General features: G+C 32.6%; 2 protein-coding genes across 2 annotated transcripts; both read left to right on the top strand.

Annotated features, from left to right (window-relative positions):
• The first annotated feature begins 129 nt into the window (after window positions 1-129).
• On the top strand, window positions 130-6776 carry LOC126742346 (uncharacterized). The gene is made up of 2 exons (XM_050448993.1): window positions 130-352; window positions 3435-6776. Exon 2 carries the CDS (start codon window positions 3553-3555, stop codon window positions 6538-6540), a length of 2988 nt encoding a protein of 995 aa, XP_050304950.1. The 5' UTR covers window positions 130-352; window positions 3435-3552; the 3' UTR covers window positions 6541-6776.
• Window positions 6777-11732: 4956 nt separating this feature from the next.
• On the top strand, window positions 11733-17068 carry LOC126742260 (uncharacterized). The gene is made up of 4 exons (XM_050448890.1): window positions 11733-11983; window positions 12033-12212; window positions 16736-16851; window positions 16908-17068. Exons 1-4 carry the CDS (start codon window positions 11834-11836, stop codon window positions 16996-16998), a joined length of 537 nt encoding a protein of 178 aa, XP_050304847.1. The 5' UTR covers window positions 11733-11833; the 3' UTR covers window positions 16999-17068.
• Window positions 17069-17100: the final 32 nt, after the last annotated feature.

The following is a 17100-nucleotide window of genomic DNA, read 5'->3' as shown; positions in this document are numbered from 1 at the left end:
CTTGAGAAGCAATTTTAGGGTTACAAGTTTAAGAAAAATACTCGGCTAACAATCTGGCAACAGCGCACTTGTCACAAGCTGATTCTAACCTATAATAACCTTGATCGGCTGTCAGAATTGATTGTTTATGTGTGTTTGAAATTGCAATAACAATAAATGCGATTGCCAATAATTCTTTAATCAACAAATAATTATATTGTTGCTATAGTTAATTTTCTTTAAAGAATCTTAGTTATTAATGATTTTTCTGTTTTCCAAATAAAAATTGTCTTTTTGTAACTTTTAAATTGTATTGTTAGTGTAGCTGGGACAAAATAAACCAAATTATTTGATATTATTTGAAATTCTTCAGGTAAGTATGGCTGTAATTATATATTTGTTTAATATATTTCATTTATCTGGGATTAATTTATATATTTTACTACTAAACACAACAAGAAAATGGGTATTTTGAGACTGTAGTGAGAAGGTCCCTAAAAAGAAGTTTAGTTCTATATTCTTAGTATTTTCCATTAACATTTAAAGCATTTTCTGTTTATTTTATTATCTTTTATTTATTCTTATATTATCTTACACCTAAAGGTGCCTACTTACATGTAATGACTAAATGAAATCTGCAAAATAACCTAATGCTAAAAGTTAATGAAGCTTTAACCAATTTAGCTGAAAATGTCCAAACCATGTTGCAATGTTGTATTAAATATTTTTAACATTAAAGTAAAATGACTGCATAAGGTAAAACCAAAATCTCTCTGCATTCCTATAGTTATCAGTTATTAAGGATGTGGTAAATAAATAACAGGCTGATTTAATCTTTTTTGAAGGAGGGTTACATTGCATTATAAAATATTCGGTAGTGATAGACTCAAATATGAATATCACAAAAACTTTTTCTTCACTTTCTCAGTTTAATCTATACAGGGTGTTCCGTTGATCATGTTACAAACTTCTAGGGCAGATAGAAAATGTCAAAAGGAAAACAAAAGTTCATATAAACATGGGTCTGGAAAAGCTTCCTCAGGGAGCTTTGAAAATAATCTTTAAAAACTATTTTTTTTTTAATAGCTCCGGAACTACTTTAGCTACCGCAACCAATTTTGGGAGGTAAATTATTGTTAGAACATTTATTCTTTTGAACCTACTAAATAAAAAAAATATTTACCAGGGGCTTCAGAATCAGGGGGGTATTTGGTAAATTTAGGCCCATTTCTTTAAAACTTTAATTTCTGCCCTTTTGGTGATTCGATTATGATGTTCCTATGCTTTTTACATAAAAAAGGTGCTCTTAGTAAAAGTCGGTAAATGGTAAATATCACCGTTTTTGTGAAAATTGACGAAAAGCAAGTTATGAGATACAAAAATGAATTACCTATTATTATTAATAAATATTTAAAAAAAAATCTGGCGTGGTTTGGATTACTTCAGCAGCTGCGGAAATTCTGGCCACCAGATCTTCTTCTGACTCGACTGAAGTTTCATATACGAGACTTTTCATATGCCCTCAAAGAAAAAAATCTAAGGATGTCAAATCTGGTGAGCGCGCTGTCCAGGTGACGGCCAATCCAGCGCCTTCCAAAATTTTCATTTATAAACTCGCGGACAATAAGTGAAAAATGAGCTGGTGCTCCATCGTGTTGTAGCCATAAGTTCTGTCGTATATTTAGGGGCAGATCATCTAATAGTTCTGGCAGTACATTTCTTAAAAAATTTAAATAAATATTTCCCGTTAAACGAGGAGGCAACATAATTGGACCAATTAAGCGTTCTCCAACAATGCCGGCCCACATATTGACTGAAAACTTATGTTGATAGCTCCTAAAATGAATACCATAAGGGTTTTCCTCACTCCACACATGATTATTCTTAGAATTAAAAATGCCTTCTTTTGTAAATAAAGCCTCGTCAGTAAAAAGGACATATTTTGGAAATTAAGGTTCTTCTGTACACCGGTCAAGAAACCACTGGCAAAAATTCACACGGGGCATAAAATCATTGAGTCCTAATGATTGCACCTTTTGCAGGTGGTAGGGCCGAAGAAGCTGTTCATTAACAACGTTCCATACTGCTCGAGTACTTACACTGATGGGTTATCTTCAAATCGCTGAAGCACTTCTTCCTCAAAATCCGGGATTCGGATGTTCCTTTGCGCGCCATTATCTTGGCGTTTTATTTTAACGGAGCCAGTCTCTCTGAGCCGTTGATTGACCCTTTCAAAAAGTGTCTGAGCTGGGATTCGCCTTTCGGGAAACCGCTCTTCATATAGTCGAGAAGCAGCTCTACCATTACATCGAACTTCCCCATCAATTAAAAGCATATCGGCGTATTCAGCAAAAGTGTAATCTTCCATTACTTAACCGTAATAAAAAGGGAATTAATATCATGTAAAAAATACTGACAGTGACAAATTTAAAAAATACTGATAGTGGCAATGAATTAGCATTATTATTATTATTAAAATAATTAATTCAGGTGCTGTATCTTAGTTTGGTTTTAGTCAATTTCCACAAAAACGGTGATATTTACCGACTTTTATTAAGAGCACCATGTTTATGTAAATAGCATAGGAACATCATAATCTAATGCCCAAACGGGCAGAAATTAAAGTCTTAAAGAAATGGGCCTAAATTTACCAAATACCCCCCTGATTCTGAAGCCCCTGGTAAATATTTTTTTTTTATTTAGAAGGTTCAAAAGAATAAACGTACTAACAATAATTTACCTCCCAAAATTGGTTGCTGTAGCTAAAGTAGTTCCGGAGCTATTAAAAAAAAACTAGTTTTTAAAGGTTATTTTCAAAGATCTCTAGCTCCCTGAGGAAGCTTTTCCGGACCCATGTTTATATGAACTTTTGTTTTTCTTTTGACGTTTTCTATCTGCCCTAGAAGTTTGTAACATGATCAACGGCACACCCTGTATAGCAAATTTTCATGAGGCAACCAAATTATAGAAGCTAAAGAGTTGGTCTTACTAAAGAGATATAGAGAGTTATGAAACATGTAAAAAATTACAAACAAGAGTTCTGTTAATAATGAAGCAAGAATTAACAGTACCTACTAGCTTAGCTTGCTCATTGGAAGAACTGGTTTAAATAAACATTTAATTATTTATGAAATTAAAAATATAGATTGTAATAGTCACATCAATAGGCAAGTTAGAAAACTGTTGATGGGTAAGGCATATTTTTCTGGTATTTTAATAATTCAGTAATAGCCAATAGGTGGTTAAACTAATGAAGCTATTGCTGGTTTAAAGGTTGTTGTTTTATACTAGGCACTATAATGGGTCATAACATCCAAACTATTTTCAGATCTAAAGATTAGATTGGATTTTAAGAAAAAAATCTTAATAACTTACATGAATTGAATTGACGAATTCGTCAATTCAATACTTTACTTACTACACCATTTGATTAGTAATTTGTTTTTTTTTTTTAGATTTCTACATAGAGCCATATTAGAAGAGAAACCAATAATTCATTACCAACTGGGACAAAAATATACACATACCCATATTTATTAAAATGTGTTTAATTTAAGTTGGTTAAGGTTAAAAATGACTGAACACATAATAACTCGACCACAGAAGCTTTCCAAACTTTCTAGTCATTCCTCAGAGATTGATAATCTATGGACAAGCCTGGAGATGGAAGTTACTTTAAATGATGAAGGTCAATATGAAGCGTCAGAAACAAGTATAAATTGTAATTTTTCTAATTTGTATCCCAAATCCTATAATAACATAAATAATCAACATGTAGCTATTTCATATTGCAACAAAACCATTGACACTAGAGGACCTATCCAGCAAAGACCAAGAGTTCGCAAAGAAAGTGAGATTTTGAGGAGACAAAGGCAAAAAATGAGACGTAAAGAACGGCGTAGAGAGGCAACGCGCCAAGCAATAGAAGAAGACTTAAAAGCCATTGAGCTTGCAATAAATAATCCCTTAACTTCCCGACATCAAAATTTGATACCACAAAATCAAGACGTTAGTAAATCACATCAGTCTCCAACTATTGTAAGGGTTGTCCCTGAAGAATTACTCACCCATTCTGCCCTTTCTCAGACTACAACCCTAACAGATGTTTTAAGCAATAAATGTCAGAAAGAGGATGAAGCAAAAGATGCTAGAAAACCAGCATTGATAACTTTACCATCTCCAACAGTTTCCTGGGAGCATTTGGTGGTATTTTTAGCCAACAGACTTGGAGGTCAAGTGACCTCAGAGGAAGCCCAATGTATACATAAGCATGTTATAGATCAAATGAAGAATCTCAACAAACATCCATTGGAGACTAATATTCAAATTATCAACTCTGGTATTGTGCCTCCAAACTTTTTTTTACTCAATTTAGCAAACAAGGAATCCCACCACTGGTTTCTAACAGAATGTCCCCCATACCAAGAGGGTGATTTTGTCGCCAAGCCTATAGAGGCTGAAGAGGCTCCCTGGCCAGCAATAATCTCCTTTGGCCTTAAAAATCAGCAAAAAGTTGATGTTCCAGAGTTACTCAAACGTTTGGACCTTCAAAATCGCGCCTACCAAATTAACAGATGGACGTATTTAAGTATGAACGGTCAACCTGGAAGTTGGAATTTAAAGTTTCAGATCCCTGGTGATCTTTTGTCTGCTCTTAAGAACGCTAACTGGAGACTCTATTATAGGTTAATGTGTCTTAGTATTCAATATGATTTTAGTGCAAGCAAAGCATTGAGACAACAAGCCTTTGGAGAGATGAAACATTTGGAAATAGGCACAAATCATAAAAAAGGAAACTTTAAAGAACTTATGGAAGATTCTATAGTACCAGAACCTATTTCAAGTAATAAAAATATGAAAACCAAAAGCTCTGCATCAGAAATTAATAGGAAATCGTTAGTACATAAAGATTCGCCAACAGTCTTCTATAAATATCAGGTGGCATTCTTATCCAACAGACCTGGCGGTGATGTAACTGAAAAGGAAGGCAAACATATTCAAAACCATATTGTAGATGCACTGTCTAACACTTCAAATCGAATGTGGACTAATCTTCTACCTACCAACATGGGTGTGGTATCTTCCCACTTGTTTTTGATCACTTCAGATGATAAAGAATTATACAACTGGCTACTGAAGGATTGCTCCTCATATAAAGATGGTGGTTTTGTTGCCAGTCCAGTGTCAGCCAAAGATATCTTATGGCCAGAAGTAATTTCTTTTGGCCTTAAAAAGCAGGAAAAACCGGATATTCCGGAGTTGCTAAAATGTATTACTCTTCAAAATCGCAAGTACAATATCAAGAACTGGAGGCATTTAACAACGAAAGGTGTGCCAGGAAATTGGGAATTGCAGTTCCAGGTTCCTAGAGACGTTTTGCCAGTACTTAGGACCGCCAGTTGGAAACTTTATTATGGACTAATGAGTCTTAATGTTCAACATGTCGGTGGTCGAAAAACTCTTGAGGAAATGACAGGAAGAATGCAAGAAATTACTAAATCATTACTGGAAAATTGTAGCAAAACAGTTCCCACAACTTTAGTGGAGAAGCATACTGCGGCTCCAGTATCTCAGACAGATACATCTAAAATATTAAGCAAGGCAGAGTCAACTGTTAAGAAGTCATTATCAAAAGTGAATAGAGAAGCCGCAACTCAATTATCTGAGACAATAGCCTCAAGTAATGCTGGACCGAAAGTAAGACCATTTTCAATTGATCATCAGAAGACACTTACAATTCCAAAATCTCAGAATACAAACTTAAGCAATGCACCACTAGAAGCCAAAAAACCTTTGTCACAAGATAAGAGAAACTCGACAGCTTCACCATCTCAGTTAATAGCTTCAAGCAACTTGGTGCCGAAAATTGAGAGACCATTGTCAAATGGTGTTAGAACCTCCCCTACAGCCACTAATTCTCCTACATCAATTCCGATAAATGCAAATATTTTACCAGAAGGTAAATCAACTAACGGGGCATCCACAGGAGGTAGTAGTAAGTACCAGGTGGTATTTTTAGCCAATAGACCTGGAGGTGAGGTAACTAAGGAGGAAGTGAAGCTAATTAAGAAACATGTTATCAAGCAAATGAAAAATCGGATTGGAACTAATATCCAATTTTATGACTTTGGTGTTGTGCCACCCAATTTTTTCCTGATCATCGCAGGAAACGATGCAACCTACAAATGGTTATTAAACGAATGTCCTTCATATAAAAATGGGGATTTTGTGGCGAGTCCGGTGCCAGCTGAGGACGCTCCATGGCCAGAAATAGTCACATTCCGCATTAAAAATGAAGAAAAAATTGATATTCCAGAGTTGATGAAGGGTTTGGCACAACAAAATCGCAGCTATCAAATTCATAGATGGCGGCATGTGGGGTTGAGCGGTGAGAGTGGAGATTGGAAATTGGACTTTCAGATTCCGGGTGATATTTTGCCTGTACTGAAGTGGGCCGGTTGGAGACTGTTTTATGATACAATTTGTTTGAGTGTGAGATATGATTTGGAGGCCAGCAAAGCGTTACGTCAGAAGACTATTGAAGGAACTCAACATCCTTAGGGGTTAGAAGTTCTTCTTAGCCAGAAGTATTAATTTATATTAAAAATATTTTATATAATGAAAATTCTCAATTTTGCATCAAAATTGTGGTGATAGTTTGCATTTTTTTAATAGAATTTAAGAATCATGGAATAGCATGTTTGGAATTTTAAATTATGTATTTGAACTGAAGAAAATTGCATAAAATAATTAAATGAAATAGTAATAGAATAGGTATATACTATGAAATATACAGAATTGTGAAAAAAAATTGTTTTTTTTTTAATTATTTCCTTAAATGTAGCAAATGGTTCGCTCCCTATACAGGGTGTCTCACGACGAATAGACGCGATCGATATCTCGGAAACTAATTTTTCAAAAATTTTGAAAATTTGGCAACATGGCACAGTCGATGGGGGCTACACAACTAAAATATTTTGACAGTTGTGACGTTTCCGGTTATACCGGAAGTAGGTATCAACTTCGTTATTTTAAATGGAACATCCTATATATTTTTACATTTTTGGCTTTTACGTGAAATTCTAAGTATATTTTGTGTATAATGTCCTATACCTAAGTGTAACCGTTTTTGACATATTTTTAATTTCATGTGAAAAACTATGTTTATAAGCCCTAATATAATTACCGATTACTCCCTTTTACTAGCCTTTATTTATTGGTTAGTTTTGGTTTTATTTTAGAGGAAGGACCACTTTAAAAGACTATTTTAATATATGGCTAAAAAAAAGATACAGGGGGGTCAAAAACTAGCATTAAAAATTAAAATGAAAAAATCATTAAAAGTCAATTTTTTTAAATGGAAACCCCCTATTTTTATAATTTTTTCTTAAAGATAATTAAAAATAAGGTTAACTTTGTATAAGGTTATCTAGTCCAAAAATTGATAGTTTCCGAAATATTGGCAGTTTAAATTTGGCCTAATATTAAAAGCCGTATAGTAGCACGGCTCAAGGATTGTTGATTAGTTGGGCATGACGGTTGTCATAGTAACCGCAAGAAGCGGCAGTAAGACAATGGATTATATGCATTACATTTATAAGTTACTTGCTATTTAAGTTTTCTTCGTAAAAGTGTAGTTTAATTAAAAAGTGTATATTTCTGTTATAATCCATTATCTTACTGCCGCTTCTAGCGGTTACTATGACAACCGTCATGCCCAACTAATCAACAATCCTTGAGCCGTATTACTATACGGCTTTTTAATATTAGACCAAATTTAAACTGCCAATATTTCGAAAACTATCATTTTTTGGACTAGATAACCTTATACAAAGTTAACCTTATTTTTAATTATCTTGATGAAAAAATTATAAAAATAGGGGGTTTCCATTTAAAAAAATTGACTTTTAATGATTTTTTCATTTTAATTTTTAATGCTAGTTTTTAACCCCCCTGTATCTTTTTTTTAGCCAAATATTAAAATAGTCTCTTAAAGTGGCCCTTCCTCTAAAATAAAACCAAAACTAACCAATAAATAAAGGCTACTAAAAGGGAGTAATCGGTAATTATATTAGGGCTTATAAACATAGTTTTTCACATGAAATTAAAAATATGTCAAAAACGGTTACACTTAGGTATAGGACATTATACACAAAATATATTTAAAATTTCACGTAAAAGCCAAAAATGTAAAAATATACAGGGTGTTCCATTTAAAATAACGAAGTTGACACCTACTTCCGGTATAACCGGAAATGTCACAACTGTCAAAATATTTTAGTTGTGTAGCCCCCATCGACTGTGCCATGTTGCCAAATTTTCAAAATTTAAAAAAAATTTGTTTCCGAGATATCGATCGCGTCTATTCGTCGTGAGACACCCTGTATATTTAACTTTGTATGGTTTTTTGCAGAAAATTTAGAAGCTTTCCATATTTGCATATGGAATAAACCCGGATATAACCATTATAATATAATGACTTTCTTATTTTAAATAGGACGTCCTATATATTTTTACTTATTTTGATAGAAGAGTATATTGTGCGGTTAGCAAAGTATCACTTGACGCTTTTTAACTCCCAAAACATTTTTTCAAATTTCAATTTATATGAATATTTGAAAATTTGGTTTTGGATTAAAACCATAATTGCCTTTACTTATCAGGGCATTTTTAGGGTCTTGAGGGGTATTTATATCATACTTAGACCTATAATTAATTTTACAAATGACAAGGATAGTTTATTATCCCAATAAATCGAAGAGTATTTTTTCCAGGAATTAGCTGCCTCACAACCCATTTCTAAAAAAGAAACAACTTCCATAAATATATTAAAAAGTGCTATGAAGATAATTTTGAATCCACAAGAATGTAGATTTTCTGGGTTTCTGCTAAAAAACAAGCAAAATTAAATAAATATAAACTTTTTAGCCTAAATAGGTGGCAAAATCGAGTACTCGTTTATAATATATCCCTATCTCAGTCTAAAAATTAGAAAAGGATGGGAATGAGATGATGTTTTTTGGATATAGTTAGATGCATTACATGAGAAAAACACTATTTATACTTGATCCAAACACTATTTAGAATATGAAAGAATGATATAGAAAATAGATGGAAAAGTCGAAATCTCATTGATATATCCCTATCTCAGTCCGTTAATTATAAGAAGATGGGAATAAAGTGATATTTTTTAGGTATAATCTGACCAATTGAGCATAGAAAACACAATATCCAGACACTATTAATAAAATGAAAAAATGACAAATAAAAGAGGCGGAAAAGTTGAATTCTCATTTATATAATATATTAAAATACTGATTTAAGTCCTAAGGGATTTAAGCGAAAGTTTTGCGTATGGGTAATTTTAGGCAGCGATAACTAAAAAGCAAAACTGTCCCCCAACGTGGCCACTTATTTCAAAGTCCAATATCTCAAAAACTAGTTGGAATATTCTTATGAATTAAACAACATAATATTCCTTGAAATATTCTCTAAAAATGTTATATCGTGTAATTAGTTTGTATTACTTGGAGGTATGTAAAGTTTTATATTGTTTTATTTAAGAGCATGCTCTTATTTTTTGGACCATTTGGCATTATAATAGGAACGTTTTCTTTTAGCAATTTCTATATTTTGCAATTTGGAGATTTAAAATAGAGGGTTAATTTCAACGGGTTTCAACGATTGCTTTCTTTTTCTTTATTCAAATCAAACTAAATTTAAGGGGTAAAGTGCTACATTCATTAATGGATTTACTCGTTAAATTGTTTACACACTGTGTATATATATTCAATGGTCCATAATTGCGCCAATAACCCATTAATTTATTTCTTATAAAATATTGCCCACTAACTTTTATTTGTTTAAATTTCTTGTTTCTTATTCGCTTTTAAGTGTTTTTAAGTATTCCTTTTAAGTATTGAGTTGTTATTATTTACTGTATACTGTTTGCTCCTATTATTAGTAATTTGAAAATGGAGGGTTGGTATTTTTTTATTAGAATAAGATAATTAAGAAGAGCGTGTAAGCCTCGAAGAAGTATTATTAAGCATTATATATATGACTCTATTATGCGCAACTGTATTTTTATGTACAATTTTTCATAAATATTGATACTGTATACCCTTGAACTATTGACAAGACACTTAGCCAGTGCACCTTTCCCTTATAAATTTGACTAAGCATGTACACAATGCACCTAAACCCCTTAAAAAAAATGACTAATCACGTAATCAGTGTGCTTTAACCCTGAAAACTTGACCAGAGGAATGGGTTTTAGTGGGTCGGGGCATGGCCAACTCCAACCCCACACTACCCTGGACGTTTGACAGGAATCACCCCTATTCAATGTCCAGGGTGTCTGTTTGCAGATTTCCTAAACCTCTTAAAAAAAAAAAAAAAAAAAAAAAAAAGATTTTGATAGGCCATAGAATCTCTTGTACTTTTCTCTAGAAAAGTCTGATGATGCCCTTAAGGCGAAACATGTTACCATAACTACTACATTAAAGACACTGATACTGTAGAGAGCTTGTTTTTTTTGTTACTAACTATTTAAATTACTAAAAAATCTTCCCCTCAATGTAGGATGAAACATTTTCTTGTAGAATAATGGAATCCCTGATCAGTTCGATTTACGTGTAAGAGATTCTTTAAACCAAAACTTTTCAAACCGATGGATGAGTCGGAGGAGTTCGTATAATTGGCCACCTAGATCGCCAGACCTTAACCCTTTGGATTATTGAATATTTGGGGGTGGTTTAAATCACTAGGATATTCAACTGAAATAAATACAAGAGATGCAATAATGTGACTGGAAATTAAAATACATATTGTTTAGCTATACATTTTGTTTAATTTTGCTGTAATAAAGAAAATGTGATGCGTCGTATTTTTTTTTAAAGCCGAATATCTCGGAAACAGTTGTTCATATTAGCTTCTAATAGTTAATGATGTAAAAACGACAAATGAATTATTTAATTAGTTAAATGTGGTCTTTCAAAATTGTAAAACGATGTTTAGGTGACGCCTCCTATAAGTAAGAGCCATACAAGACCAGATTCGAATTCGTCATACCAAAAAATCGCCGGATACCAATTTTTATTCCAATATTTCCATTATCATAAATTTTATTTAAAAAAATAGAAAAATGAAATAAAAACTTTGGCCACTAGTTTTTTGGAAATAATGACGGCCTTGCAGACTCATATTTTATGTTTATTTTTAGGCCCTGAGAATTTCCTCATAAATCGTCCTGTATATTATAAAAGGAGTACATGATTAACAGTTTTCTGTCTTGTTTTTATACGTAGGGGTGACTTAACATTAACCCTTAAGGTACTTCTAATATGTAATTAAATTGGGTTAATAAAACCACATATAACCAACTCTAATTTCCAATTTAATGCATTAAGATTCTAATAAGCGCTAATTATTTTTTTCCACTTTATTAAATCTTCGTAGCGTTGTATTTTTTTTAATTCTTCCTTAAAACTTTTTTTCTTAAATTATTCTTTGAATTAATTAACTTTGAATTTAATGGTTCTAAGTACTACCATTGAAACCAGATTATATTACACATTTATCAACAAAACAAAGCACCCAAACATCTAATAAACCTCATTTACATAAAAAAGTAAACAAGTTAACCCAAAAGTCACATTGTTACACGGCCAACGACATCAAAACTTCCCTGACCTGGCCGGTTCATCGTTTTGCCACTTCTTCTATATCTAGGAAGTACCGTTCTGGTAGGCGCCTTTAAAATACCGTAAGGACCTCAGTAATTATTGCAATCTGACCGTTTAGTAGCCACTGAACCATTCCGGTGAAAAGTTTATTACTTAAAAAAGTAACCATGTGGGATGTAATTTGGTTTTTGGGGTTTCCTATGTTCGCTATTAACGTGTTTGGAGCCCCATATGAGACCGGGGATGACTCTTATAATACCCCGGAGAGGTTCGATGTGTTTTATGACCAACGACAGAATGGAACGGAAAATTATAAGGTGAATTGTATCTAAGGCCTTTGTGCAATCTTATTTATGTTTTTTATAGCTTAGTGTGGATGGTTTGTCGCTAGTTTGGTCTCCAAACTCGTTGTTGGCAGCTGCTGCTCTATTGGAACCTGCTTTATATGGTGAATACCCTGAGACGAACATAGATGTTATCTTAGGACCTGACGAGATAGTGAAACCTGGAGAGCAAGAAAAACCTCTAGTTGGAGAAGAAACACTGGTAAATAATGTTTTAAGATCGCCAATGTACTTTAAGAGATCGCTAAAATATATGATATAACCCAGTTTAATACGTTACCTCGTACAGCTATTCTCCGTAATTCATGCTTAATAAAATAGGGATTAACTTGAGTCGAGATAAGCCACTGCATTGGACTTTCTATCAATATTATCCCACACACATACATACTGAATTTAAGAGAAGCTGAATAATATCTCAAGGAATATAAATAATATGTCCCTTACTAATTAGTAATCGACTTGATCAGTTATAGTTTTTTTTTTGGAAAATGGAAACGAATTACATTTGCAGTTTAAAAACTATTTAAACCATTTATTTTATTTTTATGTATTAATTTTACTTTAGAAAATTTTTTATCTTTTAATGTATTTTCTTGTTCTGTTTTTTTATCATTGCGTATTGTTAAATATTCAAGAGGAATATAGTGCGCACATAAATTCATTAATGGGTCAGTTGATTACAATGAGGTTATACCTGCTATGTTTCCAATTTATTTTGAGAATCTTAATTATTATTCATATGTGAAATGATTCCTTAAGAAACGGGTTTGTTTCAAATAAAAACCTCTTTAGTTACTTTAAAATTTAAGGAAAAATTACCGTTCAAAAACCTCTTTCGTAAACGAATTTTTAACATGGGAACAAACTTTTTACATATAATTAATCTGTAGAGTGCCCCCTATAATATTCTAAAGGAATTACAAAAATGTCTTAACACATTCACTGCCGATATAAAAGAAGGTGTCTTGCAATGTGCAAGATATTTTTTTTTCAGATATGGCAAAATATGAATGAGTTGTGATTTAAAAAGTACCTGAGAATATTTTTTATCAAATTTTATATAAGAAAAAAACAAAAACGCTCTAGGCGCATTGTGGGCACTGGTTCATATTATTCTAGATTAGGTGCCCATGACCGCGTTCTTATGGACATAAGAGGAAAATGTACAAACAATGCAAAATGTTGATATCATTTTATTCAAAGTTTATGCATAATAACTGCACATAATAAAATGCATAATAAATTGAACTATATATACCAAAACAAATGAAACAAAGAAAAAATGTTAGTAAAATGTAATAGAAGGATCTTTGTTATGTATGAAATATTCTAAAACATGGCGGTAGACAAAGTCCAGGGCCACCAGGACATTGAGGGCAATAGTACACTGAATCTTTTCTTTTTTTGTTGTCACTCCAGCAAACAGTGCACCTTCTTCTTTTAGCTTTTCCATTTTCTCCTTTCGGACAATACTCAAGGAGGTGCAGAAGATTTAACTTAGGTATTGGATCTGGCGGAGGTGGTAGCAGGGCTCCGATCACATCTAATCTATATTCATACAATTCTTTGCGGCTTCCAGTACCTTTTTTGTACAAATAATATGAGTCCAAAAGCATTATCTGGAATTTGTGGATAGCCAGCTTTTTGTACCATATTAGGGTCTTGTGTTCGCAAGGATAATACCATAACATTTGATCGCAGTGATCAACTCCTGCCATAAATTGGTTATATTCATTGATTAACTTTGGTTTCATCACTACTTGACCACGTTTTGTAGTAACTTCTCCCATTTATCCATTAAATTCGCTAGAAATTGCTAGAATTTCCTTGTGGTCCTTCTAATTTATTACACAAATTCCACTTGGATTGAATTGCATAACCAGATCACCTTTTTTTAACTTTTTAGACACAACTTGAGCAGGATTTCCTTTCCTGTTGGCTCGGAGGGTTCCTGTGACGTATGTTCTATGATCTAACAATTATTTGGTTAATTTTACGCCATTGTAAAAATTATCCATATATATTGAGTGTCCAACACCAAGTTTTTCTTGCAGAAGAGACATTACTACTTTTTCAGTCTGTAGAGAGCCAGATAACTACTGAGCATCAGCGGATCCTGAATATACAATTAATTTAAGAGTTAATCCATTTGGTTCACTAAGGACGTACAGCTTGATCCCGAATTTGTGTCGTTTGCCTTCAATGTCTAATGATAATTGTTTGTCTGGATAATATATAACCTGCAACTTATTATTGAAAAAGTTAACAAGTGGAAGTATTTTGCCCAGTTGTGTTCTAGCTGCTTGATTGTCCAGATCTTCAAAATGCAATGACTGTAATATTTGCAAAAACCGATTTCGGCTCATAAAGGTTGAAAAAACTTTTATGTTAAATAAGTAATGTTTTTTTCCAGTAATCGTTAATCCTATTCAAACGAATTGTGCCCATGTGAAACAGAACTCCAAGAAATGTTTTAATTTCATCTCTCGTAATATCCTTTCAACGACTAATTCGTGATTGGGTGCCTTGTCTTGAAAAGCAACTCCACTGCATACGCATTAGCCTTGGCACACAATATGTCATATAGGTCTTTTGTTACTAATAAGTTAAAGTAATCAATGGGCTCTCTTCGATTCATATTAACTTGAATACCAGGAACACCAATAAAAGGAACATGTGGCTTTTGTACTTCATCGTATGACCATTCCGAGGTTGTAGCTACTGGCATCGTCAATGGTGAATTGGGAGCGACTGGTGTAGGAGATATTAAGGGTGGTTCTTGCTCTTCTTCAGAGTCGGAGCTAGGACTATATTCGGGATCGTCGTCACTATCGTTTACAAAGGGGTCTTCTTCATCTGATTCTTCATAAGCATAAGAAGTTCGTCGTCAGACAGTGGTTTTTTCTGATCGTATTTCAACTTTTTCTTTGCGGGATCATCACTGTCCTTTGATGTTCCAGGCTTCGATTCCATGACAAACTGTAACAAAATAATGAAATATAATTATTTTTGATTGTAATATGCTTGTAGGGGGTGGAGGAAACGACACCAAATAGGTAGCCCCTCCTATTCAATGGGTATTCCTATTAAAATGAAGACCAGAATTTTCTGTCACAGGTTGTCACTATTGGCCACTAAAGTTTACAGAATGTGTTGAATAAAAAAGAAGAATTAAACTCCGAATAAAATGATTCACAAGCATGTATGTCAAAAATTTATTCTGAAATAGTTAAAATATTTTATTGGGAATTAGATATTTTATTAATATTACTATTATTAGCTCAATATATCACCTGACCTGGTGTCGAAAATTCACCCGCCGTTTATGGGTGACCAGCAGCACACCTGGCGCGGTCAAATAATTCGTAAATATATATATGCAAAACCACGCACTCGAGTTTTTACAACTAAGCATGTTTTCATATTTTTATCATTTGAAAGCAATTAATCAATACTATAAATTACCAAAATATAATACATACCTTTGGAAAATACCACAAAATACACAAAAATTTACGCAATTCGAAAAATCGCACGTTATAACTCGAACCAACTACACTCTATGGTTGTTAGATTAAATATCTTATATGTTATATGGGAAAACGTTCAAAAATAATAAGAAAAATCAAACTATCGAAATTATCTTAAAAGCCTCAAATCTGGTGCGAACTGAGTCTTGGCAGGTAAAATTGGTTGTAACTCAGAAAATATTAAACCCACAAAAATGGCTCAGATACGAAATTATTCCATAGAAAACGCTTTTTCTTTCAGTAAAAAGCTCATCTAAGAACCACAAAAAGTTTGCAAGTAATCCTTAAAAGCCTGCGCAGTTTAGTAAAAAAATTACCCTCTAGCCAAAACAGCTCTAGCTAATCCAATTTTTTAACTAGAAACAAACCTTTTACATTTGGTTAGTCTATAGAGCGCCTTCTATAGTATTCTAGATGAACTATAAGAATATCTTAAATATCCAGTAAATTATATGCAAAAATGTGCAAGAATAATAAAAAATTCAAACTTTCCAAATTTTCTCAAAAACCTCAAATCTGGGTACTGGGTTTTGGCAGGCAAAAGTGGTTGTAAGTTAGAGAGTATTTAACCCACAAAAATGGTTCATATATGAAGTTATTTAATAGAAAACGCTTTTTCTTTCAGTAAAAACTTCATTTAAGGACCACAAAAAGTTTGCAAGTAATACTTAGAAGCCTGCGCAGTTTAGTAAAAAAATTACCCTCTAACCAAAACAGCTCTATATACAACTCAAACAACTCAATATGTTAGAAGTTATATGGAAAAATGTCCATGGATAATATTCATGCATTTATTTTCAAATTTTGGTGTTTTCTATATTTCTTAATTCTTCTTTTTTCATTTTCCAATAATTATTAATTTACTTATTTGTTTCTTAATGATTTTCATTTTACTGTAATTTTTCATTTTTAATTACTAGTAGATTCAAATTCTTCCTATTGATTTCTCTTGATGAAAATGGGTCATTTATTACAATCATTTATTTATTTATAAGTTGTCAGTTGTCAGTATTATCAATCATGAAATCTGGCAATATGTTAGTAAAATTTTTAAAATCTAAAATTTTTAAAACCGGTTTTTGTCCTAGTGAGCATCATCAGGCTTTCATTCAATAGATTTTAATTGATTTAGACATCTCCTAAGTGTGTTTTTTATTTTTATACATATTTAACAATTTTATTTAAATTTTAGATCCCTACGAACCAAAATAGATCCTCTGAATCTCAGACTGTTCTTATACCTGAGAGTAACCAAAGCGTCGAAAGTACATCCCAAACATCCGTAATCCCTGCAAGTTTTAATAAGCGGTAATAATATTAAATATTATATTTATATAAGGATTAATAAGGATTATACGTTTTAGGAAGGTGAGAATACCGGGACTTCTTAGGCCTTTTCTGCGTAAAAGATCGTCTATTGCTTCTATTCCTGCAAAAGATGACAAATCCCAATAGCTCTTAAGTTTACTGAATAAATCAGCTTTGTTTAGCTTTAATGGTATGAAATAAATTAAGTTTTTTTTTAGTAATTTTTTATTTGAACCTACTCATAACCTC

The sequence above is a fragment of the Anthonomus grandis genome, chromosome 11 (assembly GCF_022605725.1).
Source record: "Anthonomus grandis grandis chromosome 11, icAntGran1.3, whole genome shotgun sequence".
In the NCBI taxonomy this organism is placed as follows: Eukaryota; Metazoa; Arthropoda; class Insecta; order Coleoptera; family Curculionidae; genus Anthonomus; species Anthonomus grandis.
This window is presented reverse-complemented; position numbering and strand designations above follow the sequence as displayed.

Bases quoted from the DNA above. Each gene is read 5' to 3' on its own strand.
- LOC126742346 (XM_050448993.1), top strand. From the start codon at position 3,553: ATGACTGAACACATAATAACTCGACCACAGAAGCTTTCCAAACTTTCT.
- LOC126742260 (XM_050448890.1), top strand. From the start codon at position 11,834: ATGTGGGATGTAATTTGGTTTTTGGGGTTTCCTATGTTCGCTATTAAC. The intron at 12,213-16,735 runs GTAAATAATGTT...TTTAAATTTTAG, and splicing joins TAGTTGGAGAAGAAACACTG to ATCCCTACGAACCAAAATAG. The intron at 16,852-16,907 runs GTAATAATATTA...TATACGTTTTAG, and splicing joins CCTGCAAGTTTTAATAAGCG to GAAGGTGAGAATACCGGGAC.